We start from the raw sequence: 19,216 nt of genomic DNA on the forward strand, positions 1-19,216 counted from the left end.
CTGGGATGTGTCATGAAACCTAAATGTGTTAACTACCAGCCACTATCCCATACCTGACTCATGGTTTATGTTATAATCTACTTCTAAGATACTTATTTACTGTAAATGCAAGTGAAGGGAGGACGCCTTCAAATGTATTTGACATCAATATTTTTTAGGATCTAGAACATTGTAGCTGCATTTTCACCATTAATAGGTATATCTACAATTTTATGTTTTTAACTACCAGTTAATGTACTATTGCATTATATTGTATGTGTTAGAGGTCATTCAAGTCTTGTACAATTTGTCATGAACCCACTTTGAGAAAAACAGAACGAATACAATGTTGTGCAACAGCTTAATGAGATTTTATTAGCACTGCAGGTTGTAAATAGTGATAGTTGAGGGGATCTATAACACACAGCAGACAAAGGGGTTTCTGTTGACTCCAAAGCTTCACTCCTCATCAAACCCTTTCTGTAGCAGCCAGGGGAGGTTGGAAAAGAAGAAGAGAAACAGCTGTCAGGGCTCCAGATTAGTGCAGCTTTAGTGCAACAAAGCAACTATATATATATATATAATTACAAAGTGATATCAACTGACAGAACACATACTCTATCTGTGCTAAAGAACGAACAGCAGAGCAGCAAAAGAGTTAAATGCAGCCACTAGAGGGCAGCACGTGTCAGGGTCAGATGCTGCAAAGTGCATGTGTCAAACCTTGGATCCGACATCGCGGCTCTTGGCACGAAGCTTGTTGACCTGAGACTCAGCGATGTCAGCTCTCTCTTCAGCCTCCTCCAGCTCATGCTGCATCTTGCGGAACTTGCCAAGATGAACATTGGCCTGTTCTTCCTGTTAAGGTTAATGAAACAAACCTGAGTATTTGGAGACAGAAGACGACACCGCGTGTAGACTTCACCTCAAACATTACCACACTTACAGCCTCCTCTGTAGATCTTTTGTAGGCTTTAACTTTCAGCTGCAGCTTGTCCACTAGATCTTGAAGCCGCACGATGTTCTTACGATCTTCTTCAGTCTGTGGAAATGAGAAACAAGGTTACACATTTGGCCTGTGAAAGACTGGCAACCTGTTTAGGGTGTACTCTGTAAGGGCTCTGTCAATCACTCCCATAACCCTAAAGCGGATAAGTAGTGAAGAAAATAAATGGATGGATGGTTTCAAACTTACAAAAAATGCTTAATTCAACCTGGGAAAAGGATGCTGATAGTTTCCACAAACCTGGTAGGTGAGTTCCTTGATGCGACGTTCATATTTACGCACCCCCTTCACAGCATCACTGCTTTTCTTCTGCTCCATTTCCACCTCATTTTCTAGTTCCCTTACCTGGTTGGGGACATGAAATACAGATAACTCTCCAAAGAATTTCTTTCAAGAATTGAAAATTTTAATTTCCCAGAAATAACACAGATATGTAAAAGAAGTGCTCACCCTGGCCTCGAGCTTCTGAATCTGCTTCTTGCCTCCCTTCATGGCGATCTGCTCAGCTTCATCCAGGCGGTGCTGCAGGTCTTTGATGGTTTGCTCCATGTTCTTCTTCATTCGCTCCAGATGAGCGCTGGTGTCCTGCTCCTTCTTCAGCTCCTCTGCCATCATGGCAGCATCAGTGATGGCCTTCTTGGCCTTCTCCTCTGCATTCCTGCACTCCTGCACTGCCTCCTCCACTTCAGTTTGAAGCTGGGATGTATCAGCCTCCAGCTTCTTCTTTTGGTTTATCAGGCTGGTGTTCTGCATACAATAAACAAAGACAAATGATGTCGTATGATATGCAGTACCTTTGGTCAGCAATTTAATATGAACCTTTCTGTCTGTGTCACCTGTGAGTGCAGTAGCTGCACCCTCTCTGTAACATCCAGCAGCTCTTGCTCTGCAAGTTTGCGGCTTCTCTCCGTTTGATCCAGAGCTGCTCTCAGCTCCTCCACTTCAGCCTGAAGCAGGGTGTTGCGTCGCTCAACAATGACAATGTTTTCCTTCATATCATCACTGGCTCGCAGAGAGTCGTCCAGCTGAAGTTGTGTGTCCTAGAAAAATGTTTGATCCTCTGGTTATAAATAATCCATTACAGAAATAGAAACATGAGAAATAATTACTTTTTAGTTTACCTTCAGATGCGCATGAACAGCCTTAAGCTGTTTCTGGGCCTCGGCTGCCTGCCTGTTGGCCTGGCTTAGCTGGATCTCCATCTCATTCAGGTCTCCTTCCATTTTCTTCTTCAGCCGCAGAGCCTCATTCCTGCTGCGAGTCTCAGCTTCAAGAGAGCTCTGCAGGGTGTCGATGGTCCTCTGCAGGTTTCTCTTGCTCTGCTCCATCTCTTCATCCTTCTCAGCCAGTTTACGCTCCATGTCAGCCTTGATTTGGTTGAACTCAAGCTGAGCTCTTAGAATCTTGCCCTCCTCGTGCTCAAGAGAACCCTAAGATGGTCGTGAAATCACATTTTGAACTGTTCTTTTTAAAGTTATAAATATATATACGTAAGAGACTGGAGGATATTAGGTTTTAGTCGCACCTCTGCTTCCTCAAGAGCAGACTGAATCTCACTCTTTTCTTGCTCCAGCTGCTTACGGACCTTCTCCAACTCATGAATGGTTTTTCCCCCCTCACCAAGTTGCTCAGTGAGGTCAGAAATTTCCTCTGTGTATGAAAGCGGTTGTGTTCAGTGTACTTTTCTTTTGTACCTGTATGTGTGTGTGTGCATGTGTTGTGAATGTGCGTTCAGTTACCCTGAAGATTCTTGTTCTCTCTCTTCATGGTCTCCAAATGTTCAAGAGACTCTTCATAAGAGTTCTTCAGTTTGAAGAGCTCAGTGCTGAGAGACCTGGCCTCCTTCTGGGAGCTCTCCAGCTCACACTGACACTCCTCATACTTCTGTTTCCACTCAGAAAGAATCTGAGATAGACATTGAGATAGAAATGGTATGAATTTAGGCTTAAATCACTGACCTCTCCATAGTTTCCCCTGTATCTGCACTGTAACAACTCTTTGACAAAGCAAGAGGTAGTTATTTGTCACAGACATGCCAGGTTTATAGTTCAACATGAAGAACAGAAAGCATGATTTTAATGATTAATGTGTTTGCAGTAGTTTAACGATAAAATATGAAAAATACTTTGTCAAAGTTTCTTTGTTTCTTGTCCAGAGCAGCAGCAGCAGCATTAGACCTCTCCACATCCACCATGAGATCTTCAATCTCATTCTGCAGCCTGTGTTTGGTCTTCTCCAGAGAGGAACATTTAGCATTCACTGCTTCAACAGCCTCCTCAGCGTCCTGCAGACGCTGAGCCAGCTTCTTTCTAAAAGTGAAACACAACTGTTTTTATATTTTGGGCCATTATTTAGTTATTGAACATTTGTACTCTGTAGCCTTCTATAGATATAAAAATCTATCAAAGGCTTGCAGACGTACGTATGTTTATGCTTGCTTCCAATTACATATTAGAAGCTTGTTTTATTTTGTTTTTGCCTGAAAGGGAGCTTCAGGAACAACACTTTCCTTTCAGAAAATGTTAGATTTTACATTTGTTCAGGTGACCACAAGAAGTCAACTATGTAAGCGGCATTTTTTAACTTTCGAATATAACCAACTAGTATTGTTGTTTTTCTGTCATTCTGGGCCAACGACACCCAGCAAAGGACCCCACGTGCACTGTGGACATTGGGGTGTATGCTCATTACTTGAACTCCTTGATCAAAACGGCTCAAATCAAAACATTGAAGACGTAATTATCGTCATCACAGCTGTCGCCACTCAGCAAAATCTTCTGCACCAGCGTTGGTATTGGAGAAAAAAAAAGCTACAAAAAAATTGCAACTGTTTTCAAAGTTTCCTCCAGAAGGTCTCGCCTTATCACGTATACCTTCTCTACCTATCATCTGGAAATCTCACAGCTTCTGTACTGATACATTATTGAAATGGCACTGAAGATAAAACACTCGTGTCTTCAACCCATCCATGGTACCCGCACAGCAGGTTGTAAAAATTGGGACGTGCACAACATGCCACGCCACCATTTGATAGCAAAAAAGGTATAAAAAGGCCTTAAAGCAGGTGGTCCTATCTTTACTGTTCTTCTTTTGAGCTCTTTATCATATTTCACAGTTTAGATTAATATTCTTGTTTGTATTTAACTTACTTGGCCTCTTCTAGTTCTTCGGTCCTCTGGATGGCATCAGTTTCATACTTTGCCCTCCACTGAGCCACCTCAGAGTTGGCCTTGGACATGCCACGCTGCAGTTCAGCTTTAGCCTCCTGCTCCTCCTCATACTGCTCCCTGAGCAGGTCACAGTCATGGCGAGCAGACTGCACTGCATGGGCTAATGCATTCTTGGCCTGGATGGATATATATATATAATATGTGTATAATGGGGGCAATTATCTTGCAGCTTGGGTTTTTATTTTTAATTTATTTGGATCTATACTAGTTTTGCATACCTTTATTTCCTCTTCTAGCTGTCTCTTTATATCTTCAAGTTGTTGGCTATAGGAATTCTTTCCTCTAGTCAGCTGAGAAACGAGAGATTCTTTCTCTTCCATCTGTCTTAAAAGCTCATCTGCAGAGGTTCAAGTTCATTATATTCCATTGTTCTGTATTAAATGCGTATGACATTTTAAGTGAACACAGGATAATACAAACCATTCTCTGCTTGAAGCTTGGCTTTCTGAGTGGTTAAGTCACTAAGGGATCGTTGATATTCATCACACTTGGTCCTGTATTCATTCATTTGATCCTCCAAAGTTCTGCAGGTCTTTTCCAGTGTAGTCTAAATATAACAGTTCACAGACAGTCTAGATGTTAATCTGTTATTTGAAGAGTGACCAACCACATTTTTAAACTTACCTTAGACTTTACAGTTTGTTCCATATTGGAGACCACATCATCCAGCTCCAGTCTGAGCTCACTCTTCTCCTTCTCCAGTTTCTGCTTGACTCTCTGCAGGTTATCAATCTGCTCTCCCAGCTCAGCAACACTGTCAGCTTGTTTCTTCCTGAGTGTGGCAGTAGTGGCTTCGTGGTGCAGAGTGGCCTCTTCGAGGTCTCTGCGCAGTTTCTGGAACTCGGCCTCCCTCTTCTTGTTCATCTCAATCTGGGCAGCTGTGGCTCCTCCAGCCTCCTCCAACCTCTCACTGATCTCCTCCAGCTCTCTGGCCAGGTCAGCTCTCTGCTTCTCCACCTTGGCTCGAGCAGCTCTCTCTGCTTCGAGCTCTTCCTCCAGCTCCTCTACACGAGCCTGGTGCGAGAATAACATGTTGAAATGAGTCAGTACTTTAAAAGAAAACAGTTAAGACAAAAAACAGTGCACATTTTGTCACCTGTAGCTCTTTCAGTTTCTTTTGCAGTTGAATAATGATGGCCTGTTCATCTTCAACTTTGCTGTTCAGCTGGCTGATTTCAAAGTCTTTCCTGCAGCATTTTTTCTTGTCAGTGTTAGGCAACAAAACAGTGTACATGGTATTCAGTGATGATACTGACTGAACAATGTTGAGATGAATGCTTACTTTTTCAGACGCTCCTCCAGCTGTTGCTTGTCATTTTCAAGATCCATCACAGACTCCTGGGTCAACTTTAGATCTCCCTCTAGCTTCCTCTTAGCTCTCTCGAGGTCCATTCGAATCTTTTTCTCTTGCTCAAGAGATCCTTCAAGCTTATGGCAAAATGAAATATTATTGTATTTCTGAATAGCTTAATTCCCAATATAGTGTCATCTAAGTAGCATAATTTCAAAAAGTTTATATTTTACATCATCCACTTGCTGCTCCAGCTTAGCCTTGGCCTTGGTCAGAGTGTTGACTTTGTCTTCCTCACTCTGCAGGTCATCCAGAGTTTGCTGATGAGCTTCCTGTAAAGCTTTCTTTTCCTTGGTCAGCTTGGCAATGATCTCATCTAAAGCAGCCATCTCTTCAACAAGGTTCTTGACCTGTTGCAAGTAAATGATGGTATTACAAATTCCGTGCACAGCTTAGACACATGACTCTTTTTCGTACCCTTGTTGTCAGAAATAGAAATATCAAATGAGTCATACCTTGTTCTCAGTGGCATGCTTCTCCTTCTCCACTTTAGCTAGAGTTAACTCTAAGTCATCGATGTCTTTCTTCAGCTCGGAGCACTCGTCCTCCAGCTTCCTCTTCTTAGCAGTCAGTTCTGCATTCATCTCCTCCTCATCCTCCAGTCTCTCCGTCAGCTCTTTGATTTTGGCTTCCAGCTGAATCTTGCTCTTGATCAGCCCCTCACATCTTTCTTCAGCATCACATAGATTGTCTTGTTCCTACCAAATAGAATTCTTGTTAGTGCTCACTTTAATGACACATTTAAAACAATATATAACTATGGTGTCATTCTTACTGCTTGAACTTGGAGCTGCAGGTCATTCTTCTCTTGGAGAAGAGTCACCATTTTCTCCTCTAGTTCCTTTCTTCGAGCTTCAGATTTTGCATAAGCTTCTTTGAGTTTTAGGAATTCTTCCTTCATGTTGGCCATCTCCTTTTCTGCCTCAGCAGATCTCAGCAGAGGTTTGATCTTGAAGAAAAGCTTCATCCAGGGCCAATTCTTAACCCCCATGAAGGCACGTATGTTCCACTGGATTACTAATAAAGCATCTCTAGAAGTTTTTTCAAGTAAATTAGGGATTCAGTTAAGCATAAAATCACAAAACAATAACTACTGAATGTTTAATGACCAGTATCACGTGGCTGTAGAAGATACCTGCGTTCCACCATCTTCTGATACTCAATGCGAGACAAAAGACCACGGGATCTGGCTTGAATCGCTGTGATGATTTTGGAAAGACGCTCATCTCTCATCTCCTCAAGCAGACCCAGCAAGCCAGCCTTGAAGAACACCTAACAACAGCAATGGGTTTTAAGGTTGCAAAATTCTGTTTTTATTTTTGGACATTTTTACTGATATGAGTAAAACCTGAGAAGATACCTTTGTATGCCCAAACTTGTATTGGTTGTGATCAATATCCAAAGACCCAAGAAGTTTCTCTGCTCCTTTCCTACTGTCTATGAACTGGCCTTCGGGAATGGCAGCAGGATTCAGGATGCGATATCTAGAAAATGATGTAAACTTGTGCTTATAGTGCAGTGGAAATACTATCAAAGTTTTGAGATACCCCTACTGAAAGTAGAATGAAGCACACGAGTGTTTTTCATATTCTCTAGTCTAAGGTGTCTAATATATCAGATTTCTTCTTGTATAAAAATATTTTACTGCATAATTAGTAAAAGAAAAAAACTTCAATACTCTGAACTCATGTAATTTCATAATGGAATGTCTGATTCTTTCTGAATTGGTGTGAGAGTCAACAAGAGGTCTTTATACATGTCTGAAAAACAGAACGTGAATTTCTTAATGTATTAGGTAAATTTACTACTTTCAAATATTTTTAAGTATGAAAATCTGTGCTTAATGTACTCATATACTTTTCAACTTTTTTTTCTTTTTGAAAACTTGACGACATGATGATTATTGCTCATTTGGAAGCATTTTTCTTTATAGTTTTTCAAGAAATTGAGCACGGGTTTGCACTAAAGAGCTTAAAGCTAGCAACTTAGGTAACTCACCTAGCTTCTCCAAACTAAATGAGTTTTTCAATTTTTCAATCTTCAAAGACTTACCATGGATATTTTAGAAATACATCTGTAAAGATTGTGACTCATTGGGGTTGGTTTAAATTACAAATGAAACATACTTTAATGTGAAAAAAATTCATCTAACCAGTTACTCATGAGCTCCTATCAGTCAAAGCCTATATGGTGTCCTTTCCAACAATCTTTTACAGTTTTGTTTTGGGATTTTTTTTTAGTTAATTTAGGCTGCATATCACAATATCTGTCAATGTAAATATTTTTGCAGTAAAATATTTTACACAAGCACTAGTATTGTTCTTGACAGCACTAACAAGATCCCATTTCATATATTAGACATCTTAGACAGTATGAAAAATTGTTTGTTTTTCTTGTGGTCTGGGTATCTCGCATGTGGGAGCATTTCCAACCTGTGATCTTAATGAGGTAATACCTCTGCTTGAAATCTCCATAGAGGATCCTGTTGGGGAAACCCTTTCTGCAGATCCTGATACCTTCCAGCACACCGTTACAGCGCAGCTGGTGCATCACCAGAGGGTTCTCCATGGCCCCTGGAGTCTTGGTCTCGTTGGGGATGATGCAGCGTACAAAGTGAGGGTGAGTCGACCTCAAGTTGGTCATCAGCTTGTTCAGGTTCTCCTTTAATGAGGTAAAACAGATATTTAGAAATACTAATGATAGTTGCATGTAAAAACCATTTAGTCCAAGAAATATAAAACATAAGCAGTACCCTGTGAAGAGCAGACACTGTCTGAAAGGAGGATCCTTTTTTCTTCTTCTCTTTTTTTCCCTCGACAGCTTCAGACATAGCTGTTGAGAAAATATGTGTTGTTAGTAATAGACAAGAAACCCTACAAATATCTTCAAACTAGATATTCAGCCAGGTGTACCTGAGTCAGCTCCTGCATAATTTGCAAAGAGAGTTGCAAGAAGTTTGAGGGTAGACTTTTGGTACAATGCCACAACAGTCTCATTCAGAGGATCCTTGTTCTTCACCAACCAGTTGTTGATATTGTAATCAACAGTTCCAGCGTAGTGAACCAGGGCAAAGTGAGCCTCTGGTTTTCCTTTGACAACTCTGGGCTTCTGGAAGTTGCTGGATTTTCCCAGGTGGTTGTCATAGAGCTTAGCTTTAAAGGTGGCATCACTGGCTTTGGGGAACATGCACTCCTCTTCAAGGATGGACATGATACCCATGGGCTGCAATTTATGAGTGAAAGGGCAAAATATGAGGTTTTTCTTTATTTTAAATACCATATTTGAGCTGAACATGTAATAGTTCAGGGTCTCACCTTTTCAATCAGGTCGATACAGGCCTGCAGATCCATGCCAAAGTCAATGAAAGTCCATTCGATGCCCTCTTTCTTGTACTCTTCCTGCTCCAGTACAAACATGTGGTGGTTGAAAAACTGTTGCAGTTTTTCGTTGGTGAAGTTGATGCACATCTGCTCAAAGGTGTTGAACTGTAAATAAAGAAAGAAAGAAAATGTATTCAATTTTAATCATTCTGTACATATTATGTTGGGAGAGATGCAGTTTACTGTGATTACTCACATCAAAGATTTCAAATCCGGCAATGTCCAGCACCCCTATGAAGTACTGGCGAGGCTGCCTGGTCTCCAGTGACTGGTTGATTCGCATTACCATCCACAGAAACATCCTCTCATAAACAGCTTTTGATAGAGCACCAACAGCATAGTTCACCTGTGGAATGGGAACACAAGGACCATACAAGAAGCCACAAAGCAAGGAGGGTGTATTCCTCATTTTTGAATCTAAATCTAACCATTTAAAGATTTGAAATATGTATTCTCTTATTCTCTGACCTGGGCCACATTTTGTCCTTTGGTGACCCACTCGTTTCCTACTTTGACTCTTGGGTGACAGAGACCTTTGATGAGGTCGGCAGAGTTCAGGCCCATCAGATATGCAACTTTGTCAGCATCTGAAGAAAAAAGTAGAATACTTTGATTGGTTTGATTCTGTGCCAAAGTGCCAAACAGAACCACACTGTACCTTCAGTGCCATCAGCCTCTGCCTGCTCCTCTCGCTGCTTCTGCTTGAATTTCATGTTACCATAGTGCATGATGGCACCAGTCAGCTTGTACACAGAGTTCTTTTCCTCTTGCGTAAAGCCCAATACATCAAAGGCACTCTGTAGAACAGCATACAATAATGTCTCAACATCCTTAAAGTGAAAATATCACTTTAAGTAATCGGTCCAAAACTTCTACGGTGCTCTATTAGACCAACACGTGGACTTATTAAATGAGAGGTTATAAAATAGCAATAAGTGAGAGCCTGACATCTGTTGCCATGAGTTCCTCAGCATCATCAATGGAGGCCACTTGGGTTTCCCCCTGTGAGATGAAGGCATAGTCATAGGGATTATTGGTGATCAGCAGCATCTCTGGAAGACACATGAATGAATGAAAAAAGGTGATAAAGGTGGGCATGTGACAATATAGAACCTATGTTTTATATTTTTTTATACCGCTCCATGCACTAACCCAAAATTTCAGGCTTTTTGTTGGACAGAATCTGGTAGAAGATGTGGTAATCTCTCTCTGCCTTGAGCTGGAAGATCACACGAGACTTCTCCAGAAGGTCTGACAAACGTGAAGTAGAAGGTATTTGTGTTAAATATACTGTGTGACTGTTTGACAAAATAAATATTATATAAGTGTTGAAAGAATGTTTGTTCTTACATGTTTCGATATCAGCAGAGGCTACTTTTCCTCTGGTATCAAAGTGAATTCGGATAAATTTACCCTGAAAAGATAATATTTGCATTTAAAAACCTTCCTCTTACTGACTAATTCCATAGAAACATAATATTCACAATACTCATGGTTCAGTTTTAAAATATTTGCCACTCACAAATCTGGAGGAGTTGTCATTCCTAATGGTCTTGGCATTGCCAAAGGCCTCCAGAGCAGGGTTAGCCTGGATAATTTGATCCTCCAGGGTGCCCTGTCATAAAGGAACACTGTGGTTGTTAAATGTGTGAATATTTAGAGGTTATCTCTTTTTTCTTTTTCTTTTTTTTAAAATTAAGAATCTCTTTGCTAGCAGATTATATGAAATCAGGAGAAACGTTTGTAGTCTTTGCAGGTCTTAAGCCATCATCATTGATGAGAAGCAATCCAAGCCTGTCACCCTGGTTAAAAGTGAAAAATTCTTTTGGTTAGTGTCAATTAGAATATCTATTTCTCTACTTGTTTTCCATGGTTACCCTGAAGAACAATTTTAAAAAGCCTAACATGTTTTGATAACATAGTGTTTGAGGTACTTTGCATTTGCATTGATGAGCTCTTGGACCTAAGACAGAGTTTACTACTTACCTTGTCCTTGACATTTGCGTCCTTCTTAACACTTCCAGCCGCAATACTTGCAAAATACTGGATTACTCGCTTTGTGTTGACGGTCTTTCCTGCACCAGATTCTCCACTGTAATTGCAAAGTCACTCATCAATACGTAAATGCACCATATTGTAGAATAATGTTGTGCTGTGTATCCAAGACTTTACATACGTGATCAGAATTGACTGATTTTCACGGTCTGCAAAAAAGTACGTTTGCAAAGGTTATGTCAGTATATGTCCCAAAACTTAAACCAAACTGTATCTATTAATATCCATCTGTACCTGCCAGCATGTACTGGTAGGCATTGTCAGAGATGGAGAAGATATGAGGAGGTGCTTCGCTCCTCTTCTTTCCTCTGTAGGCAAGAACCACCTCCTGATTGTAGACTGGCAGCCACTTGTAGGGGTTGACAGTCACGCAGAACAACCCAGAGTAGGTCTGAGAACATAAAGAAAACCATTGCTGTTAAGGTTGGTAAATGCATTTCTTTTTCTAATTTAAAACTTTTTGTTTGGATTTGCTTCAGGCTTTGGACATGCCGCTCATTTGATGGTAACTCCTAGAACATTGTTGTGTCTAGATTCAAGATTCAAGGTCTTTATTGTCAATGCAGTGTACTAAAATGCCACTTCACCCCACGCCCCCCGTGGTGCATTTATAAGAATATAAAAAACATATCTAAAAACAGATATGAGACTAGAAATTACAAATAAGTAATAACTCACTAAATTTGGGTAAAGTTAAGAGATAAAAAGTACTATTACTAACTATATCTATGCACAATAAACAAAGACAGGACAGAGGCAATATGAAGTGGCCATGTGCAATTACAGTAAAGTGAGATGATTGTGCAGTAGGAATGAATACCAGGTTCAAGTTATGAGTCAGGATATTGTACACAAGACAGGACGAAGACGTGCAAGATGCAAAATGTGCAAATATAGTATAGTTTAGATGTGTTCATTAACTATGTGACTGAGGTGTGCAAATAAGCGTATCGTTCCTAGTTTGTAGTAGATTTGTGGAAGTTTTTGAGTTTTTTGGTGAGTATTGTAAGGTGTTTGTAAAAGTGTTTGTGTTTATCAGTCCTTTGGTGGTAGTGAGTTGAGGGCTTTGACTGCTTGGGGGGGAAAGCTCTTGCTCCTATGTTAACATTTTAAGTACATTCCTAGTTGATGGAATACAGTATTTGCTAAAGTTAGAAAAAATGAAGCTTCTGAATATTTCTGGCAGCCCCCAATATCAAGCTTAACCACAGTTCATAGGTCATCTTCGTGCCAACGTTCCCCAGCCGATCGCTTATTGCTTGCCTACAGTTCTTACACATCTGCTATCCTCTTTGCAACCCACTTATACGCACTCTCTTCAGTTTCATGCTGTGTCTGATTTAATCAATGCCATCTCATTCCTGTTCTTTTCAGAACATTTTGCTGCTCCTCATCTGGTGAAAGCACCAGATGTAAATGACTGCAAATAGGTTTTACCAGGTTTTCCTTGTTTTTGACTTGCTGACTACTCACATAGATCATCCATGCTGCATAACGCTCTTTGAGATTAAACAGCACAGCTGGTTCATGGAGGAAGGTCAGCATGGCCATGTCTTCAATCTTGTCAAACTTTGGAGGATTTTGTTGCAGAATCTGCGAGTCTTTGACAGTCACAGTCTGGAAGGAAGAAAATAGAATGTGTTTTGATGATTTGGGTTATGAAACCAAACATTAACCTCCTGTTGTCTGTGTTACCTGCTTGTTCTGCACTGTTATTGTCAGCATTACTTGTGTAGTGTTACAGTGCATACCACAGGCTGTCATTGCCAGATGGCAGCAATACCTCGCTTCATCACTCAGCTGCTCTGTGCTGTGAGCGGAGACTTTAATTGCACTAGTAGACAGGCTTCCATTTGAACTTGTGCTGACACTCACTTAAGGACAACACTTTAAATCATTCATAGATTTACACTCAGATTATCACTTTCTCCCAGACATGCACTCATATGCACTCACATCTAATGTGTTTCCTGTGCTGCTCTAACTGACCTGGTTACTGGAGTGGCTCCAGTTCATCAAAATCACCTGATAGATTTAGTTTTATGGTACAGAGTGGTGTACTGAATGATCAAGTGGACCAGGCAATCGATTGCCTACCACTACAGTATGTAAGGTAGGCTAAGTAAGATTATATTTGACTTAACCGCAATCTCACTGTGCGATAAGAATGAGGGCAAACAAAATGCTAAAAACAGCAACGAACTAACCTTCCCATTCTGGGTCTCTACAGTGACCTTGTCTCCATCTCGGCTGGTGATGGTTGCCTTCACAAACTCTTCTACTGGATCAGGGACAAAGCATTCCTTCTTAATGTCAAAAGGACGCGTCGAGGCCTCCATACGTTCCTTCTCCGACTTCCTTAGGTACTGGGCAGCTGCCCCAAACACAGACATCTCTGCATCCCCCATCACAGCACTAATATACATGCAAAGAGTTGGTTCAGAGCTTGATACTTTTTCTTTCTTTTCTTTAAAAATTTACTGCACTCCATACTTATGCAAATGAAAATCTAACTTATTTTCTTTGTCCAAACCATATATAGAATTTGCACTGATGGAAATATATAATTGCCATATAATTGACTCTGTAATATAAGTTGTTATAAAAAGAAAGATCATTTACCAGTGGGTTCAACTCAGATGACAAGTGAGCTCAGACTTCACTGTATGAAATGATGATTCACCTGCAGTAACCAGAGAAAAAGAGTGTTTAATGAGATTCTGCAACATCCTGTTGGGTCATGTAAATGGACTGGATCTTATGAAGTGCTTTTCTACAATACTTAAGCACTTAAAGTGCTGAATACAACATGTCTCAGTCACCCAAGTATTTTTTCTACATCTTAGTGCTTTCTATCTAACATTCACACTCAGATGGGAGCAACTCAGGGTTTAGTCTCTTGCCCACTTTGGCATGTAGCAGCCAGGGATCGAACCAGTAACCTTCTAGATTAGTAGATAACCTACCACAGCCATACAAAGTACACCAGTCCAGTGTTAGCTAAGTGTTAAATAGGACCAGGAGACCTTATAACACCACATTTAAACCTGTTTAGTTTAGACAATGGGAAAATAATCTATGATAACAGCATGCAAAGTATAACCAGACTTACAGTGGCCAGGTGAAGAGAAAGCAGCTGGTAGACTTGCAGGCAAAGCTGGGATCAAATATATAACCCCAGATAACCCTACCTTACAAGGCCAAGGGCACCACCCTGACCTGATAACACACACACACACTTGGTAACCACCATCATTTTCATCACTTATGACAGGGCTCTCCATGGTCATGAGATGATGTCTGGCTGCCCTCTCTGCTTGTTTGTCTCCACCTCTCATGTCCAAATAATGTGATTTTTGGGAACACCGCCAGGAACTTTCTGCAGCATAACTCATCTGTGACTCACCCAAACATAGCTTCTCTATCTCTAATTCTGCCACACTTTTTTCCTGTCATCTCTTGCACTGAATTCTTCTTCCAAGTGGGGACTGGTCATGGATGGAAACCAGATTCCATTTACTGCCTGGGCAGAAGGGGAGAAACGGACAGAATGACACTTGAAAGGCACAAATTGCCACCTTATTTACTTATAGTCTACAATGACTCAGTCATTTTTGCCATGGGCAGTGCACCTCCATAGCTTGGACTTTTCTCCTTGTCACCAGTCCAACTTTCAGCAGCCCACAGAGCAGATGGAATCTTAGCAAAACATTATACAGTTTTCACCCAGTTAGGCACAGTTTGCAGGTTGTCTTAAACACATGTTTGTGTTACACACGAGACACAATAATAAAGGAAGTTTAAAAATACATCACAGATGTCATTTCTAAAATACAACTCAGAACCGTTCACACTTGTCGCGAATGATGTTCATAAAGACTCGTTACAGCTGATGCACTTCAGAGTGCACAGCTCTGCACACAAGGTTGATACCAGCAACTGAAAACAATCCAAGGGAAAGTAATTTCAGATTAAATGTGGGCCAATAACCATGTTAAGCTGAAATAGTTTTACATGGAATGACAGGCAATTTGAAAACAGACCTGGTATAGTATGAGACTAATATATGTCGGACTTTCAGATACTCAGGAAAGTGTGCCCTTTCACATTTTTCTCATGTTTTAGCTTTTAGAATTATATTGGATCAGTAAAAAGTGAAATTGGATAGTATTAAGTCAATTAAAGATTGAGACATGCGTTGCTAAAGACTTGAGCCACCCCGTTTGTTTTAACACTTTGCTTATTTTTTTGTTATTTTAAAGGCTCGTCGTGAGCAACAGGTTTTTAGGCTTTCTGAAGGTCTTGACTGCTTTGTTAGTTTTTTTCAGTCAAGTCATTGTAACAGACTATTTTCAAAGGAAAGTTATTTGTTGTTGTTGTTGTTGTTGTTGTTAAGCCGCTGAAGACTGACCTATGAATCATTCAAAGCATACAAAAGGCACCTAGCTCAAGGTGATTTCCAGTGAGCTATTAGCTGATCCACTCTGCAGTCCCACCTGGAAAGTGTCCGATTGGTAACAGCTTCATTTTTCAGTCTGACAATGGTCCCAAACACACTGCAGTAAAAACATTGGATAGAAAAAACACGCAATGAACACGATCAGTCATAGATCGGCTTTAATCTTGTGCATGACACTGTATACATCTTTTTTGGTTTTTACATTTCCAACACAGCCCCGTGGGATTAAAAAGCTTTTCCAAGCCCTGAACATTCTGTTTTTTGTTTTGTGGAGTGAATCTGGTTTTGACAGATACAACTGTTTCAAAGGGTTTGTGAGATTGTGTGAGAACAATTAGAAGTTCATATAGTGCCAAATCACAACAGCAGTCAACTAAACATGCTTTATATTGTAAGGTAAAGACTTGACAAAGCCAATCAAAGGGGCACAGAGAGATTGATTTACAGCCTAAACTCCAGGCTGTAAAACAACCTCACCCTTTGGTTCTAGGTGAGGTTGTTTTTCTGGGAAGAGGTTGAATTTAGCTTGGTGATTCAGTAGTGGTCAGTGTTTTGGAATGACTCACTGAACCAAAGCTTGTACTGATGGTGAACAAGTGACAGATGACTTGGAGCCATGGGCTTCTAATACACTTTCTAATAACAGTTTTATTTTTTCAGTTATTATACAGGAAGTTCCACTTTTGATTTTACATGTGGTTGAATCTTCTTCACACTCACAGTTTGTAGATTATGAATCCTTATAGATGATGATTATACTGTAGAGAGAGCGAGAATGACATTTGTATATATGAAATTAAAACTTGAAAATATTTAGGATGTTTAAGCATGAGCAAAATTACATTCAAATAAAAATTTCAAATATGTCTAATTAAATTCTGAGTACACTGAAAGATGTTTGAACATTAACCTGTGACTGATAGTAATACTGAAATCATCCACAGGATAGCCTTCTGAACACTTGGATTTTAAAACTGCAATCCTGAAATGTTCTGTTTCTTAGTTTAATTTGAAAACATTTAACACCTGGCCATATGCAAATCAATGCCAGGAGGAGGCTATACTGCATCACCACCTCAAGGATTTTAGTTCCATTCTTATTGCAAGTACAAAACATATTTCTGAGAGTATTGGTTGTATTAATGATATTGTGTCTGTCAGTTCAGGCAGGGTATTATTAGATGCTATTCTTGGTAGCAAATTCTTACACCCATCACACCTCACTGAAGTGATTTGTTGGTCTATTTAAAGCCTCTCACAGCTGCATTCATTCTGTGAAATTCACCCCACCCCAAACTTCCTCTGCTGTAGTCAGACTGTTTTTGTAATCACCACAAACAGATCAAATGGATTTTACAAAGAAAGACTTTCATTTTAAGTTTATGATTCAGTCACTATAGAGCAAAAATAGGTGATTTTTTTTTTTTAATTTTGAAGACACATTGCCTCCCACCTGGCGACCTGTGCAGCTGCTTTGTGACTGAGTTGCCCAAAGCCTGAGAGTGACCAGTGAAATAATTCAATAGAATCACCGAGCATACACAGATATATCTTAATCACAAAGAGGTTGCTTCCTATTTTTGCTCAAATCACACTAACTGCAATCGTTCCCAGTCAAGCTTTGCAAGTATTACTTTTTAATTTATAAACTCCAGATCTGACAGATGCTGAAAAAAACAAGCAACAAAACTACCCCGACCCCCCCCCACCACCACCACCACCACCACATTAACAACAATAACCAAAGCAGGGGACAACTACGCTCTCTTGACCTGTGTAGTGCACTCTATGTAGTATTTTGCATTGTAGTAACTGTAGACTGGGATTTCTAATCGATTTAAAGGTTTCAAGTGTATCTGAGACCAGAAGCTTTGAAGTTTTCCGACTCCCATTTTGCAATAGGAAAGGATATTGATTCATCTATTCTGGAGAGTGTCCTGTATATTTTAGACAGTAATTTAGGGGTTTTGAGATAAAGGAATTGTACCACATTTTCTTGTTTGCAATTTCACTTGATTAGGCTTAAATTTCTTTTTCAAAATAGATTTAATTTTTTGACATTCAACAAATCCAGTTTTGATCATCCATATTGTTTAACTAATGTATCAAATAGAATAAAGTCTATTCTGTAATTGGCTAATGGGTTCTGGGTCAAGACAGTTTAACTACAGCCAGCTTGAAGGCCTGTGGTACATAGTCGATTATTAGAGATAGGTTGATCATATTTAAGATTGAAGAATTAATTAATGGCAGTTTTGTAGGAATGGGGTCTAAAAGACACGTTGATGGTTTGGAGGAAGTAATTATTGAAGTTAACTCAGAAAGATCAATTGGAGAAAAAGACTAAATGAATATCAATGGTGCTGAAAGTAGCTGTAGATAATGTTACATCTGTGAGATGATTATTGGTAATTTTTTCTCTAATGATAAAAATGTTATTTGTGAAGAAGTTCATGAAGTCATTACTAGTTAACGTTAAAGGGATGGTTGGCTCAACAGAGCTCTGACTTTTTGTCAGCCTGGCTACAGAGCTGAAGAGAAACCTGGGGTTGTTCTTATTTACTTCAATCAGTGATGAATAGTAAGATGTTCTGGCTTTGTGGAGGGCAGCAAACTATTTCTCCAGGCTAAATGATGATCCTTTAAATTTGTGATACACCATTTCCTTTCCAGATTACGAGTCATCTGCTTTAAGCTACGTGTTTGAGAATTATACCACAGAGTCAAGTACTTCTGATTTGAAGCTTTATTTTTCACAGGATCTAGTATCTAGAGTCATACGAGGTGAGGAGGCAAAGTTATAAGCAAGATAATCAACCTCTGTGGGAGTAGCATTCAGGTAGCTGCTCTGTGTTGGTACAGGGCATTGAAGATGATAAAAGTGAGTGGCTTATATTCTTAAACTTAGTTACAGCGCTTTCAGAAAGGTATCTACTGTGATGAAGTCTACAGTCTGACATTATAGACATTAAATTTAGTGACCTCTGATTGACGTAACCGAGTGTCATTACTGCCAACATGAATTATAATTTTATTGGAGGATGATTTTACAAAACCAGTTTGGTCAGGATGTATTAAAAGGGGGGTTATCTTCACTAATCTTTTTGAGAGAGCTTTGCAGATTATTTTAAGTGATATTGGGCGATAGCTGGTAGGAAATACAGGGTCTTCCTGGTTTTAGCAGGGGACAAATTTTGGTAGAATTCATATTTAGTGGTAGTGTGCCCTTTTCCTTGATTTCCTGCAACATTCCATGGAATACTGGTGCCAGAATTGTCCAAAATTCTTTGTAGAAATCTGCTTGAAATCCATCTGGACCTGGAGCCTTATTATTGGGTAAACAGTGGCTTCCTGGAGTTTTCCTCATGTCAGCGGTAAATCCAGTGCTATTGCTTGACTGTCTAATAATTTCAGAAGGTTTATGTCAAGAAACATCAAGAAACTGATCAATTTCGTCATTGGATGGGTTTACAGAAGTGAATATAAAGTCTTGTAAAAGTCTCTGAAGGTGTTATTTATTCTTTTAGGGTCACATACTGTGTTCCCAGATAACGGCACATATGGTCGTTTTTTCTTTATTTATTTTCACTTTCTCTGGTTCACTTAAGATCAACCTGATTTATTACCATGTTCAAATATTTGCAAGAAAAGATTTCATATTAAATTTTTCTGTTAATAATTTTATTTAATTCTAGATTTTTTTTATGTATTTTGTTCAGCATTTGCTGTCACAGGCAGGAGACAGACTTCTTCTAA

At 39.7% G+C, this 19,216-nt stretch overlaps 1 protein-coding gene across 1 annotated transcript; it reads right to left on the bottom strand.

Annotated features, from left to right (window-relative positions):
* Positions 1–328: 328 nt before the first annotated feature.
* LOC102200768 (myosin-7) lies at positions 329–14,251 on the bottom strand. The gene is made up of 39 exons (XM_005737562.2): positions 14,114–14,251; positions 13,624–13,684; positions 13,209–13,416; positions 12,475–12,618; positions 11,236–11,392; positions 11,123–11,150; positions 10,933–11,038; positions 10,469–10,561; positions 10,297–10,360; positions 10,099–10,197; positions 9,895–9,998; positions 9,605–9,743; positions 9,415–9,533; positions 9,143–9,292; positions 8,881–9,051; positions 8,479–8,788; positions 8,319–8,398; positions 8,022–8,227; positions 6,927–7,050; positions 6,702–6,838; positions 6,342–6,597; positions 6,022–6,264; positions 5,740–5,916; positions 5,498–5,643; positions 5,312–5,402; positions 4,840–5,229; positions 4,636–4,762; positions 4,434–4,552; positions 4,135–4,331; positions 3,111–3,294; positions 2,725–2,890; positions 2,511–2,635; positions 2,107–2,415; positions 1,822–2,025; positions 1,436–1,732; positions 1,226–1,330; positions 926–1,021; positions 703–837; positions 329–459 (listed from the first exon to the last, which is right to left on the bottom strand). The coding sequence occupies exons 3-39, from the start codon at positions 13,407–13,409 to the stop codon at positions 439–441; spliced, it is 5,820 nt and encodes a 1,939-aa protein (XP_005737619.1). The 5' UTR covers positions 13,410–13,416; positions 13,624–13,684; positions 14,114–14,251; the 3' UTR covers positions 329–438.
* Positions 14,252–19,216: the final 4,965 nt, after the last annotated feature.

This window comes from Pundamilia nyererei, unplaced genomic scaffold (assembly GCF_000239375.1).
Source record: "Pundamilia nyererei isolate P.nyererei 1_Seehausen unplaced genomic scaffold, PunNye1.0 scaffold00077, whole genome shotgun sequence".
In the NCBI taxonomy this organism is placed as follows: domain Eukaryota; kingdom Metazoa; phylum Chordata; class Actinopteri; order Cichliformes; family Cichlidae; genus Pundamilia; species Pundamilia nyererei.

What these genes read in the sequence shown, in the direction of transcription:
- LOC102200768 (XM_005737562.2), bottom strand. Translation starts at nt 13,409, where the DNA reads ATGGGGGATGCAGAGATGTCTGTGTTTGGGGCAGCTGCCCAGTACCTA. An exon ending in AGCATGCCACTGAGAACAAG is followed by an intron (nt 5,917 to 6,021) that starts GTATGACTCATT and finishes TACTTGCAACAG; the next exon opens with GTCAAGAACCTTGTTGAAGA. An exon ending in AGAAACTGAAAGAGCTACAG is followed by an intron (nt 5,230 to 5,311) that starts GTGACAAAATGT and finishes TTCTCGCACCAG; the next exon opens with GCTCGTGTAGAGGAGCTGGA.